Source organism: Onychostruthus taczanowskii, unplaced genomic scaffold, assembly GCF_017590055.1.
Source record: "Onychostruthus taczanowskii isolate IOZ18803 unplaced genomic scaffold, ASM1759005v1 scaffold65, whole genome shotgun sequence".
In the NCBI taxonomy this organism is placed as follows: Eukaryota; Metazoa; Chordata; class Aves; order Passeriformes; family Passeridae; genus Onychostruthus; species Onychostruthus taczanowskii.
In genome coordinates this window covers 4,851,549-4,874,127 of record NW_024504233.1, presented here as the reverse complement: position 1 = coordinate 4,874,127, position 22,579 = coordinate 4,851,549, and the positions used below count along the sequence as shown (strand labels likewise).

At 43.7% G+C, this 22,579-nt stretch overlaps 1 protein-coding gene across 1 annotated transcript; it reads left to right on the top strand.

The window, feature by feature from the left end:
* Positions 1-719: 719 nt before the first annotated feature.
* On the top strand, positions 720-19,197 carry PDC (phosducin). The gene is made up of 4 exons (XM_041420753.1): positions 720-801; positions 15,166-15,249; positions 16,942-17,102; positions 18,673-19,197. The coding sequence occupies exons 2-4, from the start codon at positions 15,189-15,191 to the stop codon at positions 19,195-19,197; spliced, it is 747 nt and encodes a 248-aa protein (XP_041276687.1). The 5' UTR covers positions 720-801; positions 15,166-15,188.
* Positions 19,198-22,579: the final 3,382 nt, after the last annotated feature.

Genomic DNA, 22,579 nt, shown 5'->3' with positions numbered 1-22,579 from the left:
CCCTGCCCATGGCAGGGGGTGGCACTGGATGAGTTTTAAGGTCTCTTCCAACCCAAACCATTCTGGGATTCCATTATATTCTTGACTGCAGAGCATCCAACTACACGTCACAGCCACAGATATGGGTATTTAAATGCAAGCCTTCCATTTAAAACTGCTTAGAATTGAATGTTCCTTAATGCCACATAAGACATTCATAGTCTTCCACAGAACAAAATTCTCCCTCACCCTTTTTTCATTTGGGCCCTGTCAGTGCTTAATGAGTAACTGGGTATGACTGGGTGATTTATTTAAATATTAGCACAATTTCTGTAATTTCTGTAAATACTTTTATCCTTTTTATAAACTGGAGTCTCAGAAAAAAGTGAAAATGCCATTATGAGTGTAAGGGCAGCTTTCCTGCACCCAGTAATGGGTTCTTACCCCATTCCTATAATCCATCAGTACATTTCCAGCATTTTTAATACACCTGGCTCTGCAATAGCAAGGTGCCATCTGTGATGGCTCTTGGAGCACAGTTGTTTTTCTCCCTGCCCAATTATATTTATGCACCAAATCCTTTAAACCTCTCTCCAGTCTGCAGCTTCATTGGCTCAAACTAATGAACAGAATTTTCTAATTCCCCCCTGATAATCCTATTACCTGTCCAAAGCTATTTCTGCAAGGGTCATCATTGCAGAGGGATGTAAATCTGGGGTCCGGTCTCACTGTGGTCAGTTGTAATCCAGCTTCTCTCCCGGAAACTCCAAGGACATTGGTCAGCACCTGGGAACAGCAGAGCTGAGTGACTGAGCCTCTCAGGTACCATGATTTGTGTGCTCAAATTTGCCTCTCAAGTTTGATTTCAGTGGGGGAAAAATAGAGTGTTTTGAAGATGTATTAGTGGTGTATGAAAAGTTCTGATAAAGAAATGGAAGTGATGGGGTCTCTCAGAAGAGCCTCACATTTGGCAGCTTGAGTGAAATGGGGCTGGTGACATAAGAACTGCTGCCAGGTTCCCAGCTGTGAATTTGGCAGGCTGCTTTCATTAAGCTGAGAACAACGAGCTGCCATTATTTGTGCTTTAAATGAATGCATGGGCAGTGAGTGGTGCTTCACTCCAGCTGGGGTCATCTGGGGGAAATGGAAATGTGTTAGAAATCACATCCTGGACCTGCTGACAGTGTGTGCCCAGACTATTGGAAATGACACCTGTATCTAATTTAACAGGGCTTTTATATTCCTTGCATGGAATCCCATCTCTCTTTATTTGATTTTGGCATTGATGTGATTCAAAAATGGGATTTCTACTCTTTTGTAACCTACCTTTGCATACTAACCTGTATATAAGGATCTGCAAGAGAATATAAAGACACCATTCCTTCTGCCTCTGCTGGGATGGAGTCATGTGCTCTGGGGAAGGGTGAGTGAAGGACTCAAATCTCTGGAAAAATCTCCAGAAAATGTTCATGTCTGGGTCCATTTTGGAGCTTCCAAGGAACTCCAAATGCTAACTTTAGAATGAATCCTTCTTATTCAGGTATCTAATCTCAGCTTTGTTTTGCAAGAATTGTTTTCTTGCAAAAGAATGATCTGGTGTGAAAGAATAATAACCCAAATGTACCCTAGACAAGACAATTCCCTCCGTAGTTTCTGTGACAGAACTAGTTTTAGGCAGGTATGTAACTAAAGGTATAAATTATGCATTACATAAAAAGATGGAAGAAAACCCCTTTTTTGGCCCTGAGAGATTGCTTTGGATAGCTGAGATCCCCAGAAGAAGAGCATGTTTTTAATAGGACAGGTCTGAGAGGTTAAGAAACCTTGGGGCAAAATTACACCTTGGATTCTTGCTTCCACCCCCTTACACCAACAGTATCATCTGCACAATCAATGGCTTTACAGGTTTCCTGCAAGTATTTGGTATTTTTTGACAGGAGGGAATAATTTCAACCTAACCAAGTCTTCTGCAACTGATCTGTACCAGATTGCTAGAATTAGATGGAAGCGCTTCATCTTGTTTCAGAGTGGGATTTTAAGCCGATCTTTGTTATAAATATAAAAGTCTAATCCTAGCAATTATAATTAGAGCAGAATTAAAAGATGGGGAAATGCATTAGGGCATGACAGATAATCACTAAAATATTACAGCTTCTGAGCAAATAACAGAGTTAAAGATGATTCCTATACACCAGGATGTTCCACTGCTGGTTTCCAGTGAAAAGGGAGATTCCTCTCTAGCAGCAGTGGATCTCAAAGCCATCACAGGGTTCCCATATTCCTCATTTATCACAGGATTCCTATAGTCCTCATTTACAAAGTTCAAAAACCCTACAAGTGTTTCACACCTTCAAAATGCTTATGGTGTCATCTGGTCCTACCCTCAGCTCCACTGCAAAGGTTTTTCCTGGGTGAATCACAGCACCAAAGGGCATTTCCTGCCCCCTTCCAGCCCTCCAAAGCAAAAACCAGAGCATGACCAATGCAATCAGTGGAGAAATAATTCTCCATAAATATTGCACTGGATTCCAGGATTAGGCAGCTCTGGGAGGTTGTGACTTTCACACAGCACCAGCTCTGCAACTTCAGAAGACTCTTAAATGCAGAACTACAAGAACTTAGTAAAATCCACGTAGTCCTTAGCTTCCCATCCTATCTTTTAGACCTATTGTGTTCTTTCACATAGCCAGTGATATGACACCAGATTAACCCCGCAAGGCACCTGTGGACAGAAAACCCTCCAGAGACTGTACTGCCCACTTAGTCAGGCACTGGTGAGCAAGGAGAGGAAACAAAATCAGCTTTCCCCTGAGATTTGGTGTGTGTAAGGCGGCCAAAGGACACGGGGAACTCAGCTGAAGACTCTGGTAACCAGCTTTCAGCACTATCCCATCTTAAACTCCATAAGAGGCTCACTCTAGGGCACACGGCCAGCCACAGTGAGACTGAATTACACCCTTCACTCTGAACTGCTTGAATGAGCACAGTCTTCAGCCTCAGTCCAAATACAGAGAAATGTCTCCTGGATTTAAATGCTATGAACCAACATGTTATTGTGTTGAGCAGAATGCACTCCACAGCTCCTTCCTTTAATGCTCAGTGCCTATAGAATTCCAGGGAAAGCTGTAGGGCATCTCCACAGTCACCATCCCCATCCAGAGAAATTCCTATTTTGCTGCTTACTGGAATGAGGATATCAGAGGGCTATGAGTAGAAGAAAATAAAGTGAAAGTGAGAAATGGCATCTACCCCAACACCTGGTATGAGCAGAGCTGGTCAAAATTATGGGATTTGCACTTCCTGACAAAAAACAAGTCAACCCCACCCCTTCCAACTTCAAGTGAAAGGTTTGGTGAATTCATGTCATCTCATGTAATTTTTTTTTTAATCTAAAATTAAAAATTTCAAATTTTTATTGGCGTTTTTGTTATGGACATTCATGGAAAATGAAGGCAACAACATGCAGAGAAAAAATGATGAGCCTGACAAATTGCTCCATATATTTGCCTGCCAAAACAAGGAGCTCTTTTTTGATGACCCAGAACCCTTTCCCACCTATCAGCCAGAGATCAGACAAATAAGAAAAATTCAGGAAATTGCAGTGAGCAAATACCATTTAGTTTTTCTTGCTGCATTCTATCAGAGGAAGGGATGGCAGGAGCAGTGATTCCTGCAGACTGAACTGATCTTCCACAAAAGCAATCTCTTTGTTTTGAAAACATTAAAGGAATGCATTCAAATGGCATCTGGAAATGACATTTGTTTTTATTTGCATATCCTTGCCATTTTAGCAGTGTAAATCACGCAGGTTGTGACATAATTGAAATATTCCTGAATTTTTCCATTTGTGAAATACTTTACAAAGTTGCTTTAAATGGAATTAAAGTTTACCATAACTTGAGATGAAAATATGTTATAATAAAGGCTTGGCATTCTGGCACAAAGTACCAAATAAAATAACCAGGGTGCTGATTCCTGTCCTTCTGAATTGCTGGGGTCCCATGAAAACAGCTACTTCCAGCAGAAGCCAAAGATAGCCATTCATTCCCGTCCCTCCTGGGAGCTGTCCAGGCTTAAAGTAGTGGCAGCACAGGGATCCCATAAGGAAGGCCTTAAAGCAAATGGAGGGTGTTTTAAAGGAAGTTAAGAGAGAAATCCTTGGACCTCACCTCTCTGCAAGCACACAATGATGAACCACCTTCCCTGACAATTCCAAGTTAACTCCAGGTCTATGGTCACTGCTGGGCGCTGGTTCAGAGGTGGGTCCTGTGAACACTCAATGTCACTCACAACCAGCCTTGGGGAGGCCTCAATTCTGTCCTCAGATCCCAGGCAGCAGCACCTGCCAGCTGCTCACCTTTGCCCCCTTCCACACTGGATGTGCCCAGGTTTCTTTTGTGACACTCCACATTTGGTCACAGCCAAGAGGCACATTTGGAAATACGGCCTAGCTTCAAATAGCTAGGCTAAGCCCTAAGCCAAACAGGATGAAGTAAGTGCTCAGAAAGGGTTAGGAGAAGTCAGGCTCTGCCAGAGGAGGAAACAAGCCAGACATGGATGGTGTGAGACCTAAACCTAGTGCCTTCAGACCCTCGGGGCTTCCTCAGCACGCACAGCACAGCCACTCCAGCCCTTCGCTTCCAGGGACCGTCTCTGCCAAGGACAGCGAATTTTGGTCCCCATTATCCACGCCTGCATCCTCTCAAGATGAGTCAAATTCTGTAGCTCATCCAAAAAAGGGTTTCAGGCCACTGAACCAAGTTGTCTCAGCAATGTCAGTAACCCAGAGCCCATGTCAAACCTCACACCAGAACATGTTTATCCACATCTGCCTTAGTGGACCAGTGGAAGGTGTCCCTGCCCATGCCAGGGGGCCAGAACAAGATGACCTTCAACATTCCTTCCAAGCCAAGCCATTCTATGATTCCATGACTTAATTAATTTTAGAAGGTATCTGTTTATTTAAAGCATCATTTTAGGACTTTAAAATTTGATTATACCCTTCTGTTCAGTATGAATACTGATGCATCACCCAAGACTCTCCTACAATGTTTAAAGTAAAGGGATTAATACACATTTGCTGCCATATTGCCTAATCTGGTGCTGTTAAATATTTAAACAAATTGTGATTTGATTTTTTTTAAGAGACCTTGCTGGAACACATCAATAAATGAGGCTCTCACAAACTGATTCATAGCTGAGCTGTTCCATTGGGACAGCTAATGTTGCAACAGTCATTTAGCAAGTAAATCCAAAAAAAATTGGACAAATTTCTGACATCATGGCAATCTGAAATATCACGGTTTTTCTCTGTTGTATGATACTGTCTGGGTTTGTGTCTGAGTCTGATTCTCCTAGAGAGAGAGGGAATTCTCTCACTTGCATTCACTTCTTATTCTTTGACACTGAAGACTCCACAAACAGAGCACCATTTAGTGCTGAAGCCTCAGCAAAAAAGCTTTTAGGTGCCAAAATAATTAGAAAATGAATCCTAGGGGGAAAAAACAAAAACAAAGCAGCCAGATTTCATTACTTCTAATGCTCATGGAGTTCCTCTCCTTTCCCAAGCACAGCACACTGCTAGGGCTGCACCTCCATCCACTTCCCACATCTGCCACAGCCTCCACATCTGGAGTCAGGCTTGGGCTTAACCAAACATCACACCAGTCTCCACAAACAAACGTGCAGGGAGGAGAAAACCCACCATGAGAACACCTCCAGTGTCTCCTGTCCTCACTCCTGATGATCCCATGGCCACCTGCTGCCAACAGAAGGGGTCAGGACCTGGCTTATCTTATCACGTCAGCCCCAGGGGCAGCAGAGCTGGGGCTGCTCTGGGCTGCTGCAGAAGGTAACTAAATCAGGAACACCCTGCTCAGGCACCTCTGCTGAGCATATTTCCCATTCACCCTCAAGGCTGTCACAGGAACCCAAGGAACTGGGGCCTTTTCCCTCTCCTAGAGCCACAGTACCAGTGATGCTGTCATTCCTTGGGTTGGCAGGAGCGTGTTCCCAGCAGCTGGGCAATCAGAGTGCTGCCCCTGGGCTCAGCTCCAAATCCCCTCCCTGGGAGGGGTAAGTTGGCATTGGGGTGCTGTTGTGCACCCATGAAGTGGATGAAATTAATCAGAGGGGTTTACAGCAAGGTCTTTTCCAATCAGATCATTTTGTTTTCTTTATTTTCACTTTTCCTTCTTTTCCTCTTCAATGACCTCCTAGTCTCTCCTCCTGCTTGTTACAACATGCTTTGGTGCTGATGCTCTTGCACTTAGTGAATGTCAGAAGCCACAAAGAATGTCAGATGGCTTCTCAGGAGGTGACACAACTATAGCCTGAGCACAGAGGAGGCTAAAATATTTGGAATTAATTTTTGCATAGAGCCATGGCAGTCCCTGTGAAGAGGTCTTAGAACCAACCAAGTGTGCACAGAGAAACTGGCCCAGCATTTGTGCTCCAGTTTCTACATAAATAAAAGCAAATCCCTGGGAAAGGATTTGCTCTGCTGTTTATCTGAGCTGTGTTTTGGAGCAGGAGAGGGAACATATGTGTTTTAAGCCATCAGCCTGTTCTTCAAATCATGACATTTGTTTACATGCTCAGAGAAATGCATGTACATGCCTCAGCTGCTGCATAAGTGCAACCCCATCTTGCCTCACTTGGGTTTGAAAGAAGCATAGTAATTCTAATTTTGTGCAGTTTTACAAGCCACATGTAAAGATATTTACAAATTAGCTGATGAAACTCACCAATTATAACCACAAGCCAATCACAGGATGCAAAGGAAAGCATGAAGCCTCTGGAATGACATGAATGGTATGAAAGGTCTGCAGGAGAGGGATAAACTTTTCTGTGAGGGTGACTGAGCACTGAAACAGGCTGCCCAGAGAGGCTGTGCAGTCTCCTCCTCTGGAGATATTCAAACCCACCTGGATAAGATCCATCTGCTCTAGCTGGGGCTGGACTGGATGATCTCCAGATCCTTTCTAACCCCAACCAGGATGTGATTCTGGGATATAAGGAAGTTACAGACCTGATATAAGCACTCCAGGGCTTTCAGTGGCCACACAATCCTGTCTGCTTTGGCTTTCATCTTCTGATTAATAAAGGTAGTAAGAGGAATACATTCCTATTATCACTAACTTCATGCAATCATAGCTGCCACAGGGATGTCAGGATCATTCAGTGGAGACAATGTTAGCTCTGGTATTGGAAGCAAATGAGCAGCTGGTTGGAGCAGGACCTGGGCAACCATCATTTAATCAATTACATAGTAACTCCATTTTTTGGTAAATGGTCAAGTAAATTTAAAAAAAAAAAGCAAACCAAAACCACATCCAGCTGACCACAGCTTTACAGTTCAATAGAGGAATTTTTTTTCTCTCTTGGATATACTGAATCCAACTCCAGACTGGCAGCATCTCCACTGCCTTTGATAAATACAGATAGATCACTTTTACCTCTGGATCTTCCCATTTAAGAGAAATGAAGAAATTATTCTGTCAGATCTTCTAAGATGTGGAGATGCACTCAGAATGCTTTAGCAGAAGAATAAAAAAGGGAATGGAGGAAGAGGAAGCACCTGGCAGTCACAAGCCAGCACTACTGCTCGGCTCTGCCAGTCCTACAGGAAGAGTTCTGAGGAACCAGGGTGGAAAACACAAGAAATTCCTGAGAGCACAAGCTGAATCACAGAATTTACGTTGGGAAAGATCTCCACAATCATTAGATCCAACCATTTACCCAGCATTGCCAAGGCCAAAACATGTCCCCAAGGTGCCACATCCAGGGGCAGCCACTGTTGAATCCCTGCAGGGATGGGGACTCCACCACTGCCTGACCACCCAAGGTCCCCTGTCCTTTCCCTGCCACAGCAAGGTCCTGCTTTTCTGTCACTCACACCCAAATCCACACCACAAGGTGTGTAAATCTAATTCAACTGCCACAAAGTCAATAAATATCCCTGGTCAAGGGTGTTTGCCCAATGCCCAAAGCAGGAGATGGTTCACTCTTCTCCCTTCACACAGGGACTTTCTCTGGAAAGAGGAGGCCCAGCTGCAGAGAAAGGCACTAATTCAGAGAGGGAGGGTCAGAATTACAAGATAATCTAAATTTTTAATGATGGGAAAGCAGCAAACCTGAGATCCTCACACATATCAGAGGATGGATGTTAATGCTCAGAGAAAGCCAGGAATAAAAAACACATCAATATGAAAGCTGCTGTGAAGAATTTCATTTTTTAAAATTGCTTAGCTCTCAAGTTTGAGATAATGACTATTCAGACCCTTCTGAGGAAGCCTGTTGGCTAAGTCAGGCCTGCTTTTTCCAAATGATGGTGAAAAAGCGTAGATATGAAAAAAGTAAAAGCAAATATTCCTACTGATTTACATATACAAACACACATTTGAAAAGAATATCAACCAGCTAAGGGGAAAAGAAAAAAAAATGTTAGGGAAAAAAAAACCCACCAGAAATAAATGCTACAATTCCAAAAATATATTTTTAACTTTTTATTGTCGGCAATTCTTTGCATGTATAGAGCCTTAGGAGGCATTCTTGGTCAAATCCATCCCAAAAGAGACACTGAATGCTCTTCCAGCTTCACAAGTGTTGGCTCCTCTCAGCCCTGCCTCACAGGCATCTTTTAGTTTTTGGTGGAAAGGAGCAGTAAGAGTTGGTCAAAGTCCTCACAGTGTGACTACTTCTAGACCTTTAATTAACCTCACAACAAACTCAAGTTCCTTCCCTTTTCCAGAAGACACCAGCCATCAACATCTTTAAGTGCCTGTCTCCAGTCACAGCCAGAGTTACAGCCCTGACACAAGAGATTTTGGACAAATTTCAGGGATTATACACATTGCAAACATCTGTTCAGCTTGGGGAAAAAATATACACAATCTCTCCCCCTGGGCTTCTGCCATCCATCATGACTTTGCTAAATACAGCAATAAACTCCAACCAAGGCTCTGAAGGATGTGCCAACTTTAGCAAACATGAACATGGAGCTCAGAGAGAAACACACACTTAAATATCAACTGAAAACTCTGCCCAGACTGCCAGAGCACTGTGGTGAACTGTCCAATCCATCTGACAAATCGGGCCAGGCATTGAGGTTAAACATGGATTGAGGTTCGTGCCCTTAAATAATCTGCATTTGAAAACATTGGCTGTTCCCGCTTTCTTCAAATAGACATTTTTTCAGTATCCAGCCACCCTCCTCTTTCACCCTGCTTGATACAGCCAAGTTTGTTTAAAAAGAAGAAAAATCAATAATAGATTTCCTGGCAAAATAATTTTTTTAAAAAGGATTAATTCATCACAACAGTAACAATAATGGAGCTGATCCAATGAATTTGTAGCATGCCTCAATATTTGAATCCCAAGTTTCAAAAGATATTCACCACTTCATATACAAAATTAAGCTTTTCCAAATAAAAATTTTTGGTTAATGCTAAATGAAATTTGACATAGCAGCTACTGGCAATACTAATGCTATTGCCATAATAACGACAACTGTAATTTTTCTTTGAAAAATAAAACAAGTTCTGTTTTAAAATATCTGCATTCTACTTTTCCAGACAAAACTGTGGTACTCTGGTAGAACTGAATCAGAGAACCACAGAATCATGGAATGCCTTGGGATGGGAGGGACCTTAAAACCCATCCACTGCCACCCCCTGCCATGGGCAGGGACACCTTCCATGATCCCAGGTTGCTCCAAGCCCTGTCCAACCTGGCCTTGGATACTTCCTGGGCACCCTGTGCCAGAGCCTCACCACCCTCCCAGGGTACAGTTTCTCCCCAATATCCCTTCTAAAGCTACTCTCTGGCAGTTTGAAGCCATTTGCTCTTGTCTTGTCACTGATTGCTGTGAAGGCATTGAACTAATTTCCTGTTTTGGAGTAATATCCATAAATAACTGTGCAATCCAGAAAAGATGAATAATTCCTGGTGCATAATTATAGGCCAGATTTCGAAAGACTAAAATAAAGAGGAAGAGAAAGGGATATTTATTAATCCTATGACCTTGCAGCACAACACAATGTTGAAGACAGGGGTAGTCACATAAAGCATTTCCTAATTGGCAAAGCCTTAAGGATAAATGAAACATTGGACTCATCTATTTAAAATGTTTCGACCTCACAAATAGAGAACAGAGTAACTCTGCTAAAGCGGATAGAGGCAATAATCCAATCCCATAACCCTCTCATCAGTGCCAGTGACGTGCTCCCTGCATCAGCCCAGCCTGCTTTATGTTTTATTCCCATCATGTGACCTCTTCTCTAGCAAATCAAGTCCTGGCCTGGTGTTTTGAAATTATGTTTTTTCCCAGCCACGGTGACCTGATCACCCCATGATGCACCACATTTTTTCCTTGAGGTGAGCCCAGGATGTTTCCATTTTGCCTCACAATCAGCCTGTCTTTGCACCTTGGGATGACAAAAGCAGGCTGGCTCTTAAGCCTGTCTTTAGCCACTTTCCTGTAAGGGATCTGACTGCCCGTGGAGCAAGGGGAGCTGCAGGTGCTCCACGTTTGCTGCTCCATGGTGCAGGGCCCAGGAGCAGAGCATGGAAGGTGCTGCAGGGCCTTGAGCAAAGGGCTGGAGCTCCAGCCTTGGCATTGGTCTTGATTACATAATGCTGCTAGTGCCTCCTGCGAACCTCAGCACATCTGTGACCAAGGGTTCTTGGAAACCTGTTCCTGCTGCAGGCACAGGGGGATGCTGGCCCTCCCAAGGGTACATGAAGAGTGGAGGACTCACTCCATTCCACTGCCCAGGCAGGGGGAACGATGCCTTCTCCAGCTCCTTGTTATTTTTCCCAATTCCCCTAAATTTCAGGAGCCTGAACACTTAAATCCATGGCTGCTCCTTCTCTTGTCTTGCTTGCTTAGGAAGCTGACCATGTGCCAGGTAATTTGCAACTGGGGACCAGGGAAAAAAGGCAGAGAAGAAAAATTCAAATTAGCCCTTGGGACAGAGGAGTGCTGCGGGAGGTCACTCTTTCCAAGAGCCAAGGGAACACTTGGAGCACATCCCAGCTGAGCACCCACCCACAGAGAGATCAACACAGAGATGTGTGACCGCATCTCACTGCCAATCACCCCTCAGTTTTCACTCTCCCCCTCAAGGGTCCCTAAAATGCTTCCCAGCTCACCAGCAATATCCCACTGACCACAGATCAGCCTGCTGCTGATCTGCTTACTAAACCCTGACACAAACAGCATTTTCAGCAGGACTTGCACAGATGGAAAGCAGCAAAGTTGTGACTAGGACATGTTTATATTTTAAGAAAAATATTACTCATGTTTATGTACTGGACTAGCAGCAAAAACTTTTATATTGGAAAGCAAGTTTTATTTATTGTCTTTGTCATTTGTAGAATGCATCTTGCCTTTTACAGTTTGTTTAGAGATATTTTTCTTTTATTTTCCTTCTCTTCTGTAACTATAACTCAATTACAAGACACTATTTTTGTATTTACAGCTGCAATCCTTTTACAAGGATTAAATAAGGCTTCATTACAAGTACACAGCTACAGTGTTTTCTTCCTGAGCTACCTCAGAAGATAAGAGCAGGAGAAAATAGTAACATTGTCATTTTGGGTAAAATCATGCCCCATCCCTGGAAGTGTTCAAGGCCAGGTTGGATGGGGCTTGGAGGAACCTGGGATAAGGGAAGGTGTCCCTGCACATGGCAGGGGGTGGCTGGATGGGCTTTAAGGTCCCGTCCATCCCAAACCATTCCATGTTTCTGTGCTTTGTTATTAAGCAGTAAACCTTCTTCCATATTGGGTAAAAAGGAACTTCATTAAATGGTTATTTGCACCCTGTAGTGAGGCTGGCCCATCCAGTTTAATGGCACCAGGGGAATGAGCAGCAGTAACAGGGATTCTGCTTCTGATCTACAACAGCTCACAGAGATTACACGGCAGCATCAGGCCTATACTGTGCAATTGGGTTTTTTTTCCTACTGAAGAAATTTTTTGGACACAAAAGCCTTCTCCATTTCTTCACTCAGAAAATCTGTCAGAAAGACAGGAAAGTAAAGAATTTGTAGAATGATAAGTCTCTTAAAATATATATGTAAAGCCACCATATGCATGACAAAATTGGGCCTAGTGCATTGATGACCCACAGATCTGACAAGGAGAAGTTGTTACACCCATTTGAACTTTTCAGGAGCCACTTTCAGTCATCAAAACCAATGATAAAAGCTAATGAAAATACAAAAGATTTTCTAAATTAGCAATTTCCCCCTCCCCAGAGACTGCTGGTTATCTGGAATGTCAGAATGTTACAAAGGGAATGGTTGGGATCAGTGCCAATGGCAGCTGATGGGCTGGAAGGTCTGTGGATGCTTCCTTAGAACTAGGAGACATAATTAACTCCAGTGATGACATTAATCATCATGTAACCATCACTGCACATCTTCCTGCTGTGTGAAGCAACACCCTCTCAGGGGACTGTGCTCCTACCCTGAGCCAGTTATGTATTGGGATGGAGAGACTGCACATGATTAAAAAATAAAAAGGAAAATAATTAGCTGTAAAGCAGTAAGGAATCTGTAAGAGGAGTTTGGGATGGCCAGGGATGGTCGTTCTCCAGGACACAAGGCCATTCCTGCTGAATCAAATCATCCCCATGCAGTGAATCCCTGCCTCTGAGTCCTGGGCCTAACAATGCTCTCAGGCCAGCTCAGGCTGATGATCTTATTTAGGTGACCTTAAAGGAATTTCTGAAAGACAACACTATCAGTCAACAAATGATGACCCACTTGCACCCACACGAGCCTCTCCATGGGGATGCTGCTCTTGCAAGAGCTACCATGTGATGCAGAGGAAGGTTCCAGCCACCGCCATGCCGGGCACACCAGGCCCCAGCACACCTGTAGAGGCAAGCAGGTGACACCTTTTCATCAGAGACACTCGTGATGGGCCATCCTGACCTACTCTGTGACACTCTCAGCCTCTGTGCTGACTCAGCCTTACACACGGACATTTCCTCACAGGGACACTTGCATAACAACAACCCCCACAGCTGGCAGCACCCACACTTCCCCGTTTATTGGGAAGCTCATTTTTAACTTTGGAAAATGCCGCTTGCCTGGCACATAAAAGAACACCTCCTCACCACCCCAAAAAAACCCCCCAGCCAGCCACAACAGCTCCACCTCAAGCCTTGAGGGGGATGTAGGAGAGTTCCCTGCCCAGTGATTGCCTGACTTTGCCCACACACGACACGCAAGAGCTTCCTCTGCGCTTTCCTCGAGGAGAGCCAGCTCAGCCTGGAACACCCTCCCATGGACCTCCTTGTCCTCAGCTGCTTGCTTGGGAAACCCTTGGCTCAGCCACCCCCATTCTCCCAGGGCTGAGATAAGGATGACAAGGATTTACAGCCCCACTGAGCTGAAAGGGGAAGGGTTTGCATGCCTGGTTCCCAGCCCCACTCAGTCACAGGGACAGGACTGAGCTTTAGGAGTTCCCACTCCCAGCCCGTGCACAGTCAGGATTGTTGCCTCGTGCCACACTACAGAAGAATGGTGAAACACAGCCTTTATGCTGTTATGATTCATGTAATCTTCACAGATTTATGGGGCACAATAGATCAGTAACATAAATTTTACAGAGACCTTTCATTTGTGAAGCAATCCCTTCCCACCTCTGGGAAGAGAGAGATGTTTCACCAAAGCACAGACAAGTTTTCTGGTTTGAGCCTACAAATGACTTCCTTGAATTTCATAGCCTGTGCTTTTCAGTTAAAAGCTCTGAAACAGCAAAGCACACAGAGAATCAAATCCTCTTGTTCCCCACAGAGCAAAGAAAATCCACAGCAGCAGCCAGAAGAGCCTATTGTAGATGTCCGTGTAAGCCAAGGGAATGACTTAAGGGTTTGACCCAGCATTTATATCTGTTCATCCCTGACATGGCAAAGATTCTTAGTTTTGCCTAGTGAGAAGGGATTACTTCAGATTTCTATTTCAGAACTGAGGGAACAGCAAGTGATCTGATAATCTGGATCTATGCCATGACAACAGCCTATCTATAGAGCAACCTAGAGAATCTATACTAATGAAGCTTGATTGGTTACCTGCTTTTCTTCCAAGCTTACTTGCAATGTTTCCCACAAGTTTTGATTAATTGTCATGAGTACATGCACGGAACAACTTATCTGCACCTTTGCTAATCAGCTTTAGTCCCAATACATACAAGAATCAGATACCTTGTGTCCTGCTCAGATGTTATTCCACTTTATCTCATGATGATTCTATGGAAAAATGAAGGCACATGCATCCAGGCACACACATTTATCATTCCAGTCTAATATCCCAGCAGCTTTTAAAGAAGGCAGTCATGGTATGAGAACATCTTTGTTACTGTGAAGTCAAACAAAGCTTAGCTTAGCACCTGAACAGCTGAAACTAACCTAGACTTAAGGGGGACATTCAAATCACCTGCCTTAAGGCTTCTTGCTGCTCTGTAGTGCTCTGGCACCACTGGTCTGGGATCATGTCCTCGGCGGGAACACTCAAAATAAATGTCATTCTCCATCAGAAACTCTACTGTAAGAGACAAAAATGGTGTTGGTCAATCACAGTGCCCTGAGAGTGTCATCTGGCTCTTTGGGTTGCCTGGTCTATGGAAAGGGTGGAACAAGAAAGTGATTTTGATTTATAACCACCATCAGTTTGCTGTTTTGCAACAAACATGGCCCAGCCAGCTCCAGGATGTTCAGAGGTCTCTTGCCCAACAGGTTCATATATTTGGCTCCATTTTCTGTATGTGAAATGAGCAATTTTGGCAACCCTTAAAAATAAATGCTTGCAGCACTTGGGAAATTAATAGGCTCCAGTTCCAAGAGAGATTTAAAAAAAAAAAACGAAGCAAGAAAATACTCAGTACACATTTTCATTGCAGGAAGTTTTACACCCACTATTTCCCATGACCATGTCTCTGATATTCTCCAGTGACTGGGAAGGAACCCTCACCTGAGAATCTGGCCAGGCCCATTTTTAAGGAGACTGACATATATCCCAATTGCCTTCTGTGGGTCAATGACAAGCTCCATAATTACCATGTGTATTTTGATCTTCACTGATACTCACCAGCTACAGGAAATTACACACTGTGCTGTACCTGCTGCAAGCTTTGCTATCCTGTTATTAACTGTTCTCCCTTTGGGACTTGCAGCATCTCCTACTCCAGACACTGAAATGGAAGAAAATGCGAACACCAGCTTGGAAGAAGACTTTGAAGGACAGGCAACACACACAGGCAAGGAAACCAACTGGGGTTTTTCCCCAAAAATAAGTTAAACTGTCAGTGTTCACTGGAGAAACCCAGAATTGCAGTGGCCAAACCTCTTGCACAAAAACCCAGGTTCCAAAGGCAATGAGAAGGTATTTTGGGGCAAGTGACAGCCCCCATGGAAGGCAGGTAACACCAAACTACAGAAATTGTAATTTACAAAATTGTGCTGCTCCTCCTCAAACCTGAAGCAAAGGGCAAACACGGGACATTTGACAAAGCCACCAAGAGCCATGGCCCAACATGGCTCCTGTTGGTTTATTGCCTCACTCCTGTGGTTTATTGCTTCAGTTTGCTCTCCAGGGGAGGAGAGAAAACAACAAAAACAAAAAAAAGAGCAACAAAACCCACATTAGAACTAGGTGGTAACATTTCACTAGAAAGGCAAAATTATCTTTTCCTTCTTACAGAAGGAACACTGGGTGCTAAAAATGCCCCTTGTGGCAAACACAGCACAGCATTTAGAAGCTTTAAAAAGGGGCCTTGCTCAAAACCATCATTCTTTTTAATCCAGTGCTCAATCACCAGGATTTTTATAAGTACTGACATTGTGTTCAGTTCTACAGCTCCTCCACCCCACTGCCAGGTAACAGGATACAATCATTCCCTCCCTCTGCTCCAAGGGCTTCTTTTCCTTGGAGCTATAATGAATGCAGCTCTTGTAATAACTCCAGGGTTCTTTCCCAACCAGCCTTGCTGCTGTTGGCCAAGATTATGATATATGCACAGGCTGGATGGGGCTCTGAGCAACAGAGCTAGTGGAAGGTGTCCCTGCCCATGGCAGGGGGTGGAAAGAAATGAGCTTCTAACCCAAACCATTCTATGAAAAAACTCCATATATATATATTTCTTTTTTTTAATATATATATACATATATATATATATACACATACCACATCTCACTTTCATCACATCTTCCTTGTGAAAATGAGAGTTGCTTACCCAGCCTTTTCTAAATTTTCCATAGGAAACTCCACCTCTGAAAACACTGAAAGATTCTTTGCTTTTGCTTTATAATCTATGATGCAGATTAAATGTTTTCATTTTGAAGAACAGCACTGGAATTTTGATTTTTTTTTCACAATTTCAAAACTTAAGCAGTTTAATCAAGCAGCTCCAAAGACCAAGATGTGAATTACAATCAGAGTTATCACTTGCCTTATGGGTTACTCTTCCAGTGCAACAGGTAGTGTTTGGGGTTTTTAAAAATAATCTCAAATGTCCTGCATTCTTAGTTTTACTCCAAGTTCTTATGCACATTTAATATTTAAATTTTATTAAATATTTAAATTAATATTTAAATAACCTGTTTATCAATAAATCAAATATTTGTCTACAAAACACCACCTTTGGCCAACATGGCAGTTTTATCATGTTTCAACATCCTCATCCATGTTAACTGCTTCCAAAGTATCCTGATGGGAACCAGATCACCAAAGTGATCCAGGTGAGAAAAACCCTCTTTCTTTCTTTTTTCTTTCTTTCTTCTTTCATCTTTCATTGATCCAAAAGCTCTGGCTCTCAGTGTTCCTGGAGAGTGCTTTGGAAGGAGTAGGGACAGATAAACTGAGACACAGAAGGACAAACCAGCAAAGAACACAAACTTTTCAGGAAACCTCTTGTTGCAGCCATTTCCTCACCCAACTTAATCTCTCTTAGGGCCCAAAGGTGTGATCAACGACTGGAGGAAATTCAAATTAGAGAGTGAAGACAGAGACTCCTTACCCCTGAGTAAGAAAGAAATGCTTAGACAAATGTCTTCACCACACAGATCTTTCAGCAGAGATGACAAAGACACCAGAGAGAGATTCTGCCGTAAGGTAAGATAAGCAAAAGGAATTAACTTTGGCTCTATCTAAAACATGTCTGTTACAAGGTAAAAAATCTTGAATTTTCCACTCAATTTCCGTGTAATTTAGCAGAGCTCTCACAATGCAGACAGAACACATGTGCAAAACAATGGAGCTGGGGAGGGGGCTGGAGCACCAGGAGCGGCTGAGGGAGCCAGGGAGGCTCAGCCTGGAGAAAAGGAGGCTCAGGGGGGCCCTTCTGGCTCTGCACAACTCCCTGACAGGAGGGGACAGCCGGGGGTTGGGCTCTGCTCCCAGGAACAGGGACAGGGTGAGAGGAAACGGTCACAAGTTGTTCCAGGAGAGGCTTAGATTGGATATCAGGAAAATTCCTTCCCCATAAAGGTGATCAAACATTGGAAGGGGCTGCCCAGGCATTGATGGCATCACCATTCCTGAAAGAATCCAAAAAAATAGGAATGTGGTGCTCAGCGACACGAGCTAGAGGTGGATTTGGCAGTGCTGGGTTAATTGTTGGACTCAATGATCTTAGAAAGCTCTTCCAATCTTAATTAGTGGCTCTGTGATTCTCTTTATTCAGTCCTCTCTCAAGCAAAGGGTAATTTCAGCAAAACAAGCAGTGTATTTCACATCTATCACAGCACCGCTCCTCCCTTCCCTGCCACAATGCTCTATCCTTGGTTAATGCAACAGAAAATTTTTAGCAGATTTAAAAACCTATAAATCAGGATAGTAAAAACGCAGGTGTTAAAATGGTAGGTGCTGCTGCCTATCTCTGGTCCCCAGCAAACCTCTCCTGTTGAAAAGCAAGCTGAGTTAACATTCAGGCAATGCAGGCAAACCCCCACTCAGCACTCACCACAGCTGGCTCAGTGTTAGAGGCAAGAAAGGATCTTTTACAAGGTTTTATTCCAGCAGGGTCTCATGGAGCTGAAGGATAGACCCAGTGGGAAAGAGAGCAACCAGTGGAGCAGGCAGCTTAAAAAGGGGAAGGGGTGGGAGCTAAGGGCTGGGCAGAGGTGTTTGGTCTCCAGGGGAAGGGGGTGGCCAGCAGGGATACCAGCCCAGTGAGGGGACAAAAAAAGGGGAGACCAGGGGAAGTTGTGAAACAGAAGTCCATTTGGGAGTGTGTCCTTTTCCCCCCAGGAGGACCTGCTCAATGGTAACTAGTTACTGCCATTTCCAGGGCCGAGGGCTTGGGAATTGGCTGAGGTGGCAGAGTTCATGGGATGATGCAGGATAGAGCTCTGAGACTGAACATCACTCATGGCCATTTACTAATTCTGAAACAGAGGGGAACCAAACCCCCAATAACACAGGAATTAAGCCTGCCTCACTACTGGCAAAATTCCCACCAATTCTGAGACCAGTAAATTTTTGCCAGATGTGGCCACTGCCATCATGCTGACAGGCAAGTGTTGAGACAGGATCTTCACCTGTGTCTCCACAAAACCCCCCGGAGCAACTGCAAGGAGTGATGGCTCTTCTAGCTCAGCTTTTGGTGCTCTCCAGACAGCAGGTGGGTCTGTCCCCATTCCAGCTCCAAGGGGCCCTCACCTCCCTGTCTGGATATCCACAGATGAGCATGCAGGAGTACGAGCTGATCCACGCGGCGCAGGAGGACGAGAGCTGCCTACAGCAGTACCGCAAGCGCTGCATGCAGGACATGCACCAGCGGCTCAGCTTCGGGCCCAAGTTCGGCTTCCTGTGCGAGCTGCAGAACGGGGAACAGTTCCTGGAGGCCGTGGAGAAGGAGCACAAAACCACCACGGTCATCGTGCACATTTACGAGGACGGCGTCAAGGGCTGCGAGGCCCTCAACAGCAGCCTGACCTGCCTGGCGGCCGAGTACCCCACCGTCAAGTTCTGCAAGATCAAGGCCTCCAGCACGGGCGCCGGGGATCGCTTCTCCAGCGAGGTGCTCCCCTCCCTGCTGGTCTACAAGGCCGGGGAGCTCCTGAGCAATTTCATTAGTGTTTCTGAACAGTTCAATGAGGAGTTTTTTGCTGTGGATGTGGAGGCTTTCCTAAATGAGTATGGGCTGCTACCTGAGAGGGAGCTTCCGGCGCTGGGAAATGGCACAGATGAGCCAGATGTTGAATAATTAGAGCCAGAGTCCTCACTGCCTCCCTTTCCTCTTCAGAGAGCTGCAAACCAATGTCAGTAACACCCATCCCACTTAGAGAAGGCTGTCCTTGCTGGTTTACTTGTAACAAATAAAGATATAAAATCTGTTTAACTGTTAGCGTGCGAATTCCACTTACAACACATACAGCTGGCAGTCCTGTACATACTTCAGTGCCAGCCACTGTAATAGGAAGTACAGCAAGTACTTCCAAGTATTACTTCCAAGTAATAGGAAGAACAGCAGTGATATTTAAGAAATATAGGAAAAACAAATTAAAAATTGAGGGCCCATGCCTGTCTCCACAAAGCACAAGTCCCTCATCTCAGTGGGGACAGGAGTGGTCCATCCCTCTGTGCATATAAAAAGCCATTTCCATGTTCTGGAGTTACAGCAAGTCCTGGCTCCTGATTCACTTCTACCAACTTTAGCAGGAACAAGCAATTTTAAGGGCAGACAAATAGCCCAAAGTCCTTGTATTCCTAAATGGCTCAAGTATCTAGATCATTATTTTATTCCACATTAAATACTCAATACTGATGCAAAGGGAGAAGTTAGCTCAGTGCTCCTGTAAGGTTTTTACCCAAACAGCTGACACAGACACAGCATCAGCTGATTTCAGTTCATCAGTGATCCCTGTGCTGAGCAGAAGCATTTAAAATGCCTGTGAGTTTCTGGAAAAGTCTGTTATGCTTATGTAATAACTCTGAATAAAGTTTATCAGCTCTCAAAACCTGCCACTGGAAGTGTGGAATATATTGGTAGTACATAACCTTACCCTTAAAAACATATTAGTAAGTACTCACTAGATATTTACTAAACTCAAAGTTTTGTTAAAGGGAAGCTGCTGAGAACTACAATTTAATTATCTGATTGAGAGGAAGATATGGGATAAAGTCATTATAGGCATGATCTGTATCTTACTAAAGATCTTAACAGCACAGATTAGTTTATAATATATGAGATTATCAAAATGTTAAAGACTATTTCTCCTTTGTTTGTTTATTTTTCTTTTGTTCTATCAAAATGCTACTGAATTGCTACTTTTACATTCTTTTGCCATGGATGACTATTTTAACAGAGCTCTAGAAACCTCATGTCATGTACACTAAGCAGTGCAAATGAAGTTCCTTATCATCTCTTGTACAATCTTCTCTAACCTGTAAAACAATTCATGACTTTATTACACCAAGAATTCAAATAGCATGTTCCCAAAATGTCATGATTTCCATGTTGTAAATGGCTGAGTGAGAGACTGTCCCAAGTCTTTCTGATGGAACTCCAGGGGGAATAAAGCTTTTTCCTTGGAGCAGTCCTCTTCCCCTTACTGAAGCATGAAGTTGATCCCTAAGGTAAAGCCACTTTCATCCCAATATTTCATTTGTCTCTTCAGAATATTTGAAGATCTACCACTTGCAGATACACCCAACAGCATGAAAATCCAATGATCTTACAGGAGTTTAGGTAGAAAATACTGAATTTTCTTTGTCCATCACAAAAGTAACCGGTTACGTGAGTAGCAGAACAATATTTCTCTTGTGTTTAATGATACGTTTTGAAGAAGAGGCATGAAAAATTTCAATCCTCTACACACCAAAAAAATCTCCATGTAAGCTGTGGGAACTTAACTGCCATGAGAACTTTCCCTCTTTATCCAACTTGGTTTAAAAGCTATTAGGGTGTACATCAGCAGCCTCATCACATAAGCTTCATTTTTTTGAAAACAAGGCTGAAACCACAAAACCCCAACAAAACCACCACAGAAGCTCCACCTAGAGCTGCTGTATGAAATAAGTTGACACTCCAATTTGAGACAGATTAAACGTGCTTAAGCAGGATTTTCTTCTACCTGTCATTTAAAAAACAAAAACCAAAGAGCAAATACAAATGTGGCACCAAGCCTAAACAGAAGCTGATGACTAATGAAGTTGCAAATAAAACTTTGATCACAGCAGTTATCAGTTTCTCCAGGAAAAAACCCCAACCTTAAAAACAAAAAGCAAGATTTGACTCAAATATTTATTACTGTATGAAGGGTTTTGAGTAGCAAACAGCAAATGCTTCAATGAGCACATGGGAACAGCCTTCCTGCTACCCTGGGCTGTGGTTACTCTTCCTTTTGACTTAAAGTCACAGAGACCCCAAGTCCCCAGATATTCTGATGGAGCAGAGGGGGGAACAGATTATCACTGGTGTCACTGCTGCTCAGACTGAGAGCAAAGCCTCTGGTGGGTGCCAGTGTCCTGCTGTCAGCTGGGACAGTTATTTTTCCTCCCAGCAGCTGGACAGGGCTGTGTTTTGGGTTCAGTACAGAATCATTTTGATAACACACCGATGCTTCAGTTGCTGCTGAGCAGAGCTTGCCCCAAGTCCAGGACTCTGCACTGCCCCAGCTGTGCCAGTGAGGAGCTGCAGCAGAGCTGGGATGGAGCATGGCCAGCAGAGCTGATCCCCCTGGGCACAGGATATTCCACACCAGGGGATGCCATGGCAGGGTGGGACCTGGGGCAGCTGGCCAGGAGGGGCTGGACAGGCTGGCAGCAGTGGGTGGCTGCTGAGGGACTGCACTGTGAGCACTCATCTGTCTGGACTGTACGCCCCTCTCTCTTTTTGTTATCTCCATTTTCATTATTATAATTACTACTACTATTATTATATTGTACTTTTTTTCAATTATTAAACTGTTCTTATTGCAACCCAAGAGTTAGGCTTTTGTTCCAACCTTCCTGCCCCTGCCCCGGGGAAGTGAACTAGCCCTGTGTGGTCCTTAGTTGCCAGCTGGGGTCAAACCATCATAACCTGTCACAATTTACCACACCAAATGCTGCCCTCAGATGTGAGGAATTATAAACCTCCAAGACCAAGTGGCCAAGACCACTGAGGCTTTTAAAACCACATTTGAAAACCCAATGGCACAGAAAATAATGATTCTGTAAAACTATTTGGTACTATAAATTTTAGAACTATACTTAGAAGAGCCTGATTTTCAGATGTGGAAGTCCAAACCATTCCTCTGAACTCTTACATTATTAAAACATATATATATCTGCAATCATGGACATGAGTTAACAAAGCTCAGTATCAGTCACAGTGGAGTTTTCTCAGACTGAAAGTTTTGGAGTATTATACAGGTAGGAAAAGGATAAACCTACAATGGAACCTGAGCTAGAGTTATGCAGTAGTCAGGAAACAGATTTTTAAAAGGTTGTTTTCCTTTTCTCTTACACACACATTTTAATTTATCCTAAACCCTCATTATCTTACACTAACAACAGTACAAAATGGTACAAGAAAGGATGGGACAATGAAATCCCCTCTTGGTTAGTCCTGTAATTCTTAGACAAGTGAGAACCTGCTTTCA